The following is an 11,010-nucleotide window of genomic DNA, read 5'->3' as shown; positions in this document are numbered from 1 at the left end:
TGAAGAGCCAAAAGAAGTACCATCAATAAGCCTCAGTTCAGGTGTGGCGGTAAAGAGAGGGAAAACCGCATTTTAAATAAAATTCTCTAAAAATTGTCAAATGAGAAATGAGTGCCATGTCTCTAGTGCTACCCAAGGCCTGACCCAGCAGTGAAGAAAGAACACCCAAATATATGTAACACATCATGCACAGACCTGTTATCTGATTAAAAACTTTTAAATGAATTATAATATTGCATATAAGCTTTTGTGCAGAGTTTATAATCTTTCAACTTCCTCCTTGATTGTGTTAAACAACATTATTTTTACACTAAATATTTCAGCTATGAAAACAGCAGAGGTTATACAAAATGACATGCTGAAAATATGTTCCCATCTAAAATCAGTATATGAGTTGGATATGTATTGCTGTTTTATGACGACCGTATTATCTTTGGAAGGTTGTTCACTGCACACAAATGCCTTTTCAAGAACTTTCTGAAAGTCTTGTCACGTAATCCATAGATTATAGGACTTCCTAAGCGAGGGAGAACTTGGTTAATAATAAAAGTGGCAAAGTTTATGTCACTTAGCCCTTCAGGAAAAAAGTATACCAGGAGTTTGATTAATGGAGGTTGCACATAAACCGTTGTACACAACAGCACCTGAAACCCATGAATCAGGATGGTGTTTCTTGCCTTTTTAGTATCTGAATCAGCACATCTAGCCACAAACAAAATTTGGCAGTAAGTGTACAACAGTGTGACCGAAACTAGCACCAGAAACAGTGTGTGGGATGCATCCCTCTTCTTTACACTATAGCTGCTCCGAAACACAGTATCTCTGTTGCAGACCACTCTCGACTGTAAGAACTGTGAAGACTCAACGGCCAAGAGAATGAACAGATCTGGCAAAATGGAAAGTGAACTTATTGCCCAGATTATTCCAATTACAATGTATGTTCTTTTGACTGTACATATGTAGCTGTATCGAAGAGGGATGCAGACAGAAACACAACACTCTGCTGCCATAAAAGCTATATTAAGAGGAGTGTTTTGTGTGGTAAAGATCGCCGGCAAGATGAGTAACAAACAGAGGGAGACGTGGATGGTGTGGAATGCATACGAGAAGATGAAGAGGGAAATGCTGGTTGACAGTTGGATGATATCGTTAAACATCAAGTGGATGAACAGGATGTAGCGAGGGTTCAACCTGAAGATCTGATTTAAATGACATAATTAATTATTAGTTTTGAATATATCTTTAGAGTAAGGTTAAAGAAAGGCAGAGGTTAAAACAACAGTTGATTTAAAAAGACATTTTTCCAGACAGCGTTACTGTAAAAACATGTACATATTAAAATTAGATTTAAGATTGTGCTGCAATTACTAAAATAAAACAAAATACGCACAGAGAAGATTTTGTTTGTTTGTTTCAGTCTAAATCAGGGGTTTACAAACACCCAAATAATATCTGAAAATAAGCTAACATTGAAAGTAATAAGGTCTACATCAAAAGCAAGCATTTCTAAATGATATTCTTTTTAAAGTACAGCAGACAAGCTCAGCCTTCGAACCAAAGGAACATGAGCTGAAAAAAAGAAAAAACAAATCAACTTAAAATAAAAAATAATAAAGATAGCAAAATATGATAACTCTTTGACAGGTAATGTAGAGTAGCAGGCCTACTTTACACACATGATACTTGTTGAATGTGTGGATCATGGTGGCATTAATGTAGTTTATGGTGATGCCCAACACAACAACGGTCACATTCTTGCCAACAGCTTTGACAAATGTCTTCCAGTAATTCAAAGGTATTGTTGCATTGCTGTCAACTTGTGTCAAATTCATATCAGCATCCAAAGAACCTGTTTAAGGGGCGAAAAACAGTCAACGGTGCAAAGTACAGCAAATATGATTTAAAAACAGTGTTACATTGTGAACAGTTCTGTGGTGGTTCTTTTTTCATTTCCAATAGAAGAAGTGTGAAGTGAAGCATGACAGTACTGACCTTGAATAGATTTTGATCCTAATGTGATTGTGGTATTGCAGCAGCCTTTTTATACAGAGTGAGTACACATGGACTGTGGCTGGTGGGGGTTGATCTGTGATACCTGTCTGCACAGTTTATCCAAAGCCCAATGAGATCTGAGAATTTTTAAAAATAATTCTAAATTAATTCTAAGTAATTTATTCTAATTAATCTAATTCTAAATTATACATTAGATAAATTCTTACTCTCTTCAAAGCCAACATGAAGAGAACAAGCAGGAGGAGAATACAATAGGCCGGGATTTTTGTGATTGTGTAGCTGATGACAAACATTCACACGGTCACACGAAACATGTCATTGACCATCATCTAAAGTAAAAACCTGGGATTACTGCAGAAAAGCTGAAGGGTGAAATAAAAGACCGGACAAATGACGAAAAGGTTTAACAAGCAGGGGAGTCATTTACATCATTCACACAAAGAACTATAAAATATTGTGAGATATGTTATCAGAATTTTATCACTTTTATTGTAGAAATGTAAATTCTGTTACACAAAATGAACTTTTCTAATTTAACTGCAAGACATATTTTAACCTGTAACATTTTTAAAAGCACGGTTAAACTGTATACAGTTATGTTCATTGTGTTTGAAATTGTAATCTTACAAGCACTACAACTTTGTGTATTTGATTTAAATGAGGGAAATCAGTGCTTGCATCAGTAACTATTTATTTAAAGGAAGGACTTCTCTACAGCCAAAACTAATTCTTTCTCCTCATGCATGTAACCAAAGGCAGCTTTTGGAAAGGTTGTCAGCATAGAGTTCACTTACATTTCTAGTTTAGACTATTTAAGCCAGATTTCTTTTGCTTATAATTAACTTGACACCAGATAGCTAACCAGTGCATAAATTCTGATAATTACACAAACTTTTTTCTTGACATTAGACATGTTTAGTGGCTTCAGCTTTAAACATACATATATGTCCTAAATGATCCACAGCAGTTGTTGCTCATCACAAAATGTTCCAAGTGTTGCAAATACATTTTTCACTGTTTGCACCCTAAAGGATTATTTAACTGTACCTCATGCAAAAATTTAAATTTTGACAGACTTTACAAAAGCTCTCTGATAAAGGATTTTAATTATTGCTAAATATAAATAAAATTATGCTGCTTATCAAAAGAACATGGAAATTTGAAGCATGGATTCAAATTAAGTGAAAAAAGAAAAAGGTATTTACAAAAACAAACATAAAATTGTTTACAATTACACAAGCTTTTAAATCCAGTTAAAAGTTCCTTAAACAAGATAACTGAATGATTATAATTATCATCTGCACATACAGTACTATGCACTGTAAATTATCCACGACGACATGAACATGCTTTCCAGCATCTTTATTCTTTTATTTATCGGTTGCTGTCATGTTACATACACAGCTGCAGCTTTCCAGCTGTGCAGCTGAACACTTCTACAACAACAGCAGGCAGAGCACAGATTTTAACCTGGTGAGGTGTGATTGTGATGTTGCGCAGGTGCGTCCACCTTCCCTGCTGCGGCCGACCACGCCCCGCAACATACACAAATTAACAATATAAAAACCATAAATATATAACAATACCAATTAATATATAAGACTAATCAAGCTATCAAGATTTTTATTAGATGTTCATGGCATTTCAACTTACATGACTGAATGAACTGAACAGAGGTATAGGGGCCAGGACATTCACTTTTACCTATTTTGATTGTCTGATTTATGTACAGTGATTTTACACAACAGATTCCCTTTCAAGAACCTCCTAAAAGTTTTGTCACGAATGCCGTAGATAATGGGGCTGATGGATCGTGGCAGTATTTGAACTGTAACATAGATCACGAAGAGGGAATCAGTGTAATTCGTAGGAAACCATTTCTGCAGAGCATTTGTTAAGTGGGGAGCTGCATATGTTGCCATGCACAGCAGCAGCTGAAACCCGTGCAGGAGGATTGTGTTTTTGGCTTTCTTGGCATCTTTGCTTGCTGTTTTGGCAGTGAATAGGATCTTTAGGTACGTGTAAATGATAGTAACCCAAACTATAACTAGAAACACTCCATATGTAATATCCCTCTTCTGGATGATGAGGGGATGTGGAAAGACAGTGTTTCTGAGACAAAACACACGAGAATGAAAAAAATCCAGGGGTTCTGTGGCCAAGGTGATGAATAGATCAGGAAGGACAGACAATGTTGTGATCATCCAAATTAAACTAATCAAGATTAAAGTTCTTTGGACAGTGCAAATCTGAACATGACGCAAGGGGAAACAGATGGCTATGTAGCATTCCACTGCCATGCAAGCCAGGTTCAGAGGGGAATTTTCAGTGGTGAAGAGAGCGAGCAACATAAAGATGCAGCAGACGGAGACACTGAGTTTGTAGATGGTGTAGCTGATGATGAACAGGATGGCAGTCAGCATCACTTGGACCATGTCATTGATCACCAGGTGAATAAAGAGGACATATCTGGGATTCTTGTAGAAAATCTGGAGAGGTATAGGAAAACAATGTTTGAAAACAATTCTGTTTAGGCAACACGTTTAAAATTTTCAATTTTGAAAGGCAAGGCATCTTTGCTTTGAATAGTGCCCCTTCAACCACAAGCAGTAGAAAAGGATGGATATCGTCAAATGGTGCAATTTCTTAAGAGACATGTAGACACCGTTTCCACAGATACTGGTTGCATCTCATCATTATGCGTGAGATGTCATTTAGCACTGATGCTTTGACACACTGGTTGTGTCTCCAGATTAGTTTTGATTTTGTATGATTTCAACTTTGTACAGGTCATCCTGTTAAAGAGATCGGATTTCACTGGGACTTTCCCGTTTCCTGTTTAAAGCTTCATGCCTGATTACTAGGGGTGCAACGATATTCGTATCGATATTGAACCGTTCGATACAGTGCTTTCGGTTCGGTACGCATATGTATCGAACAATACAACATTTGTAATTTATTTTATCAACTTTCCTTCTGACGATGCTGTCTGTGTTGAGCGCTGAGTGAATCTGCGTTCGACTACTCCGCCTAGGCTGCACTGTCGAGCGCAGATCCACTGAGCGCTCAACACAGACAGCATAGTCAGACGGAAGAGTGCAGGGCAAACTAGCAAGACAGAAGTTAAGCTCTCCTTGCAACATGGACCTCCCCCACCCTCATTCAGTTCTGGCATTTGGAATTATTTTGGTTTTCATGTGACGTATGACCCTGAAGGTAAGCGAGTCATGGACTAAAGTAAAACAGTATGTTGGATGTGCCATGCAATGCTCAATTACATGGGTGGAAACTAGTGTGTTAGCGCAGTTAGCTCGTTAACGTGTTGGCCGTCTAGCCCCATGCACGGAGCGATCGGCGGTAGCTCGTTAACGGAGATTTGCCGTGTTGTGGCGTTAAGGTCATTTCAACGAGATTAACCTGAAAGCACTAATGGGAACACAACGAATATGACTGCACATTTACGCAGACATCATCCTAGTGCAAAGACAAAAACAACAAGCATGCTACCAACTTTAGCCGAGTCATTTAGACAGCTGTTAGCACATGATTCTCCTTATGCTGCTGAGAATATAGCCCAGAAGAAGCGGATAGTATAGCTTTTATTTTGGAAAGAGACATTTCTCTGTAATAAACTCTCTTTTCCAAAGATGAGTGATTCCTCAATCAGATACAGGGCTCGCAATATCGCTAGCCCGACGTCCCGGGGCTAGCGATTTTTCCAGTCGGGCTATTGTAGGAAGGAAAAATATATGTCAATGCTTTTGCATTCTTTCAGAAATGTAGCTGGGTAATTATGTCATTGGCATCGGTGAGCCACTGTCAGTATGTGACATATTGAAATTGCGTTTGAATTTGCGCTTGTTTTTTTGCTTTCACTTTGCAATCGTGCGAACTGTGTATAGAGAGCGACAGCACTGATCTGTGAGTGATGATAATTTGTGCACCAATTCCTCTGACATTGTCTTATTAATCGTTAGCTTACTATGCAAACATGACAAGTGAAATCTCCCGCAGCAAGCTTAAACATGTGAGAGGTTGATCGCGCAGAGATTTGCTGAGCTTATGTGAGTGCGTGTGTAAAAGCATTTCAGTTCTGCTGAGCCAAATAAGACAGGTCAGGGTGAAGAAGTGACAGCCAAAGAAAAGCTTAGCACAAAACGGAGAAGTTATGACAAATCAGACTATAAGGCAAAAAGAAAGTGCAGCTTTATGGTTTCATGGACAAAATAATTTCTGTGGCTGCAATATGACGAGCTAAATAACCAGGGGTGCACATAAGTGGTCCGCAGGTGCGCATTTGCTGTCAAAATAAAAAACACGCACAAGGGTTAGGGTTAAATTTAAAAACTGTACTTTTGAGTTAAAATATATATTTATAATTTTAATAAATGACAAATTAAAAAGGCATGAACATTTTTTTGTATCGAAAAAATATCGAACCGTGATACCAAAGTATCGAACCGAACCGAACCGTGAATTTTGTGTATCGTTGCACCCCTACTGATTACATAAGTGGTCATGAAAGAAAGACTACAAGACCTGGTGTTTGCAGAACGTGTGAATGAGGTTGGCATTGATGTAGCCGATGGAGATGCCAAGGAACACGACAATCAAATTCTTGGTCACAGCTTTAGCAAATGAGTCTCGATACTGTAAGACTACAGTCACATTGCCAGATGATGCATTCATCTCTTGACAGCTGAAAAGAAACAATAAATATTATATTTTTAAGTAATAAGTAATATTTCCATCACATTTCCACTGAGTAATTCACAAGTGCATGAAAATAAAGATTTTAAAGATTTTAAATTTGTGATTTGAGTGGTAAAAGTGGCACTTTGTCCTTTTGGCAAACACATTAACTGACAAGTACATCTCAGTACAAGTTCACTGAGATGGTGAAAAAGTCTGAAACCATCAGTATAGAAAAGCTTTACATAAGGAGCTTGGGACAACTGTTGTTGTGATTTGCTTCTATATTAAGAAAATGTCATTAACCAGTTACACATTTACTTACAATGCTATCATAATTTCATCATTTTATCATTATGTCACTTTTAAATATCAAGGCTATCATGACATCCCTACAAGTTATGAATTCATCACTGTAAAAGATGACATTCAAAAAACAACATTGTGAGAAAAATGTTAGAGAAATTCAAAAAGGAAAAAAAAAACACACACACACAATTTATTAAAGAAAATTAAAGAGCCCTTGTTGAGTTGCAGGTATTGGCCCCTTATGGTAAAGTTACTTTGAAAAGGTAATCATCAATTATAATACTGGTAATATTAATAATACTAAAACAACCAGAGACAATTTTATAATATAAAATAAAAAATAAACATACATGAACATTTAGGGCTGATCAAACTTCACAAAACAGGCACACATGAGGCATTGCTCTTTCCCTCATGTTGTTTTACATCGCAGAGCTTGTGTTGTATATGAGTTTTTTACTTATAACCTTTGAAAGACCGTGCAGTAAGAAAAAGGAAGCCTGACTTGCATAACCTCTGAAGCAAAGAGTAAATATATCTATATAATAAGTATAATTTTAACATTCAACTGAAGCATGATGATGGAAAGGACTATATAATTTAATTTTGATTATTTTTTCATCTACATTTTTTCTAAACTTTTCTAAACTGAAGTGTAAATTAATGTATATCTCTTTTAACATGTTAGTGTGTTATCAGCTGAAAACCCTGTTTTACACATTTAAAAACAATATCATTTGTAAATAGCTGCAGTTTTCAAGAAGAGCTCAAACAGGCCTATATAATGTACATTTGCATATACATCATGAAAATGGTGTCAGAATATAGTTAAAAGCTAAATGTAGTTGGAGGTGGTACTTACCTGCTTGCATCTAAACACCAACATAATGCAGCAGATAATCTTATACAGGTTTATGGTGTCCTGGGATTCCTTGTGTGTGTGCACAGGACAAGATCAATATGGTTAGCATTGCATGTTTGATTCTTATAGATTTATTAGAACACCTGTCATAAAAACAAGAAAACACAAATATTTTAGAATTTTGTTTAAAAATATTTTCTTGGCAATTAGCAAACTGTTTTTGTGCACAAATTTGAATTGGCACACTGGACTTTATCTGCCATTTTTGTGGACCAACTCCTGTGGTTAGGAACAGCAGGTCAATAATCATAATTTGGCAAACCAAAACTAATAATGTGCTTTACAATTTATTTTGCTTTTTCTAAAACAGCATGGTTATGTTATTAACATTTTATTAAATGAAAGATTACTTCATCCAGCACACTCAAACTGTTTGCTGGAATTATGGATAAAAGCCTTACAAAAAGTACAATGTGTCCTGCAACAGAAAGAAAAACATCATATTAAGGTTTTATCAAGAAAATACACCAATAAAAGGTGTAGCATTTCATAGTTACGTGGAGCTCAAGACATTCAACATTGGCTAACATGTCAGCTATGTCTGGACAAAGTCCAAGAGCACAGTTACAAGCTTTTAAAACATATTTGCACTGAAGTACTTCAGTAATTAATTTGTATACTAAAACATTCCAAGCCATGTTGTGCCTACCTGCATTTATGCATTTAGATCACTACAGCAGCATGACATCAGATTTTATATGAAGTTTGGTGTGAGGTCCTTCAAGGATTCAGAATTATTAGTTCAGATGCAGATGTAATGCAGGTGTGAGACTGTAAACTCATCAGGGCTACTAGGGTGATGAGTCGTGTGAGCAGTATGCTGATTTTTCCATAAACATCTTTACAAGCATCATCTTTTTCAATTCATTTCCATTCTCTTTCTACTATGAAAGCGGTTAAATGCAGAATGGTGTGTAAACACAGTAAGTGAAAAAAGCTGAGAGAAGAGGAAATGATCAGTGCATCACGGGAAGCCTCATAAAGAAGAGGGCCCTGAAAGCTGAAGACTCTGCCTCCCATTCTACTTTTAAATATCGTAGGAACCAGAAGTAAGCCTGCAGTCTGAGAGAGATGTGCTATATTGGGGTGATAAGGTTGTATCAGGTCTTTAAGATAAGATTGGCCCTAGTTATTCAAGAAGGAAAATTATTTTAAATTCAATTCTGGATATAACAGGAAGTCAGTGAAGAGAAGCCAATATAGTGCCTGTCAGTTCTCTTGCATTTTAGATCAACTGAAGATTTCTTGAAGATAAGTATTAATGGAGGCCAAGGTAATGCCATCCGCAGTAGCTAGCTGGTAGCTGTTTCTAGGATTTTTAGGACAGAGTACAATAACTTTAGTTCTATCTGATGTTTTTAGGAAGGAAATTGGATAAAGCTCTGTATCATCTATAGTATAGTAATAAAAATGTCTGCTATTGTCACGGTTCTAGGTCAGTTTTGACCCAGTATTTTAAGTTCTCATGTTTTGGTGTGATTTTGCATTTTAGATTCTTTTCTTATTCTCGTGTGGTGCTTTTGTTGATTATTATTATTATTATTATTATTATTATTATTATTATTATTGATCTATGTTTCAGTTATTCTTGTTCAGGGATTAGTTCTTAATTTTGTGTTCTCATGTTTATTGCAGGTTTAGTTCAGTGTCTAGTCTGTCTCTCTCTGTCTAGTCCGTGTCTTTGTTTAGTGTGTCTTGTTTGCTGTTTTACTTTGAAGGTTCATGTTCATGTTTGATGTCAGTGTTTCCAGCTTCGCTTCCCCTGTCACGTTAACCCTAATCTCTCCCAGCTGTGTCTCCCTCCTGTTTTCCATTCCCTGATTACTCCCCTGTGTATATTAGCCCTGTGTTCGCTTTTGTTCAGTGTCGCGTCGTGCCGTCAGACTTGCCTGTGTGTTTCAGTTTCCAGTGATTCAGTGTCAGTTCATGTTTAGTTACCAGCAATAAAGCTGAGGTTTTTGAGTTTCAATTCAGTGTCCGAGTCCTACATTTGGATCCTCCTGTCCGTCTGCCCGCACACAGAACCCTGACAGCTATGCCTTCTAATAATACTACCTATGGCAGGCATGTTATATGGACCCTCGCTTTTACCTTAAAATGCATTATTTGTTGTCTGCCTCCACAAAAAGAATTAATAAAGTGTAATTCTCTTTCCACCTAGAGTGGCAGCACCATCTAATCTCGATTATATAATATATAATCATTTATTGGTTGAAAACCAACTGTGGCTAATTTCTGTCATGGCAGCTGTAAAAAGGAAAAGCTGATACTGAAGGCTGCTATCAGGGAGGGACTCTGCTGAAAAAGTAAAGCAACTTAAACCTGGCTTGGATTCCCAACACCAGTTCTTCAAATAAATGTAAATAAATTTGACCAGAGCTGCCCCCCCTAGCTCAGAAAGTAGAGCAGGTTGTTTACTGGTCAGTGGTTCGATCATGGCTCCCCCTAATCTGCATTTCAGATATCCTTGTGCAAGATATTAACGCCAAGCTGTTCTCCAATGCATCCACTGGACTATGAATGTGTATGAATGGTACTTAGTAAGCAGTGAAAAGCTCAGAAGGAAGTGCTTTTGTGATTGAGTGAATGTGGTATGTTGTACAGAGCGCTTTGAGTACTCCAGGAGAGTAGAAAAGCGCTTTATAAGAATCAGTCCATTTACCACCTAACATTATGTTTCTCAAAACAGATTTTCCAATAACCAGAGTTTATTCCTTAGACGGTGTGTCACAGAGTGGGGAAAATGTATTTGAGGTTTGAATGGGTTGGTGGCGTACTGGAAGCTGCTTGGGACAATTTACTGGGGGAGAGTTAACAGTGGCTAAGCTGTCTTGTAATTCACTGACAGCAGGGGCCTGGCTAGCAATGCTTCTTCAGGGTGTGGAGCCAGTACTCAAGTTCAGCAGAGAGTCGACTTTGGGTAATGTCAATATTACAGCATGGAAAAAATAATCCAACGTTTTTTAATTAAGCAGGCTACACAAAATACTACTGTGCGCTGTAGCAGGAAGGGGAAGTAGTATAATACCACAGTGATAGCCAACAGCATGTAAGATGGCCACCAATAAGATCAC

At 37.2% G+C, this 11,010-nt stretch overlaps 2 protein-coding genes across 2 annotated transcripts; both read right to left on the bottom strand.

Moving 5' to 3' along the window:
- Positions 1-413: 413 nt before the first annotated feature.
- On the bottom strand, positions 414-1,832 carry LOC102209731 (olfactory receptor 52E8-like). Its single transcript, XM_005752844.1, has 2 exons — positions 1,677-1,832; positions 414-1,199 (listed from the first exon to the last, which is right to left on the bottom strand). Exons 1-2 carry the CDS (start codon positions 1,830-1,832, stop codon positions 414-416), a joined length of 942 nt encoding a protein of 313 aa, XP_005752901.1.
- A 1,881-nt stretch (positions 1,833-3,713) lies between these two features.
- LOC102209444 (olfactory receptor 2AG1-like) lies at positions 3,714-6,702 on the bottom strand. Its single transcript, XM_013915869.1, has 2 exons — positions 6,553-6,702; positions 3,714-4,502 (listed from the first exon to the last, which is right to left on the bottom strand). Exons 1-2 carry the CDS (start codon positions 6,700-6,702, stop codon positions 3,714-3,716), a joined length of 939 nt encoding a protein of 312 aa, XP_013771323.1.
- Between the last annotated feature and the right edge of the window lie 4,308 nt (positions 6,703-11,010).

This window comes from Pundamilia nyererei, unplaced genomic scaffold (genome assembly GCF_000239375.1).
Source record: "Pundamilia nyererei isolate P.nyererei 1_Seehausen unplaced genomic scaffold, PunNye1.0 scaffold00385, whole genome shotgun sequence".
In the NCBI taxonomy this organism is placed as follows: Eukaryota; Metazoa; Chordata; class Actinopteri; order Cichliformes; family Cichlidae; genus Pundamilia; species Pundamilia nyererei.
The sequence above is the reverse complement of the archived record's forward strand: the minus strand, read 5'-3'. Positions and strand labels throughout refer to the sequence as shown.

Coding starts and splice junctions, on each gene's coding strand:
- LOC102209444 (XM_013915869.1), bottom strand. CDS start 6,702: ATGAATGCATCATCTGGCAATGTGACTGTAGTCTTACAGTATCGAGAC. Junction 4,503..6,552: donor ACACGTTCTGCAAACACCAG/GTCTTGTAGTCT, acceptor ATACCTCTCCAG/ATTTTCTACAAGAATCCCAG.
- LOC102209731 (XM_005752844.1), bottom strand. CDS start 1,832: ATGAATTTGACACAAGTTGACAGCAATGCAACAATACCTTTGAATTAC. Junction 1,200..1,676: donor ACACATTCAACAAGTATCAT/GTGTGTAAAGTA, acceptor CATTTAAATCAG/ATCTTCAGGTTGAACCCTCG.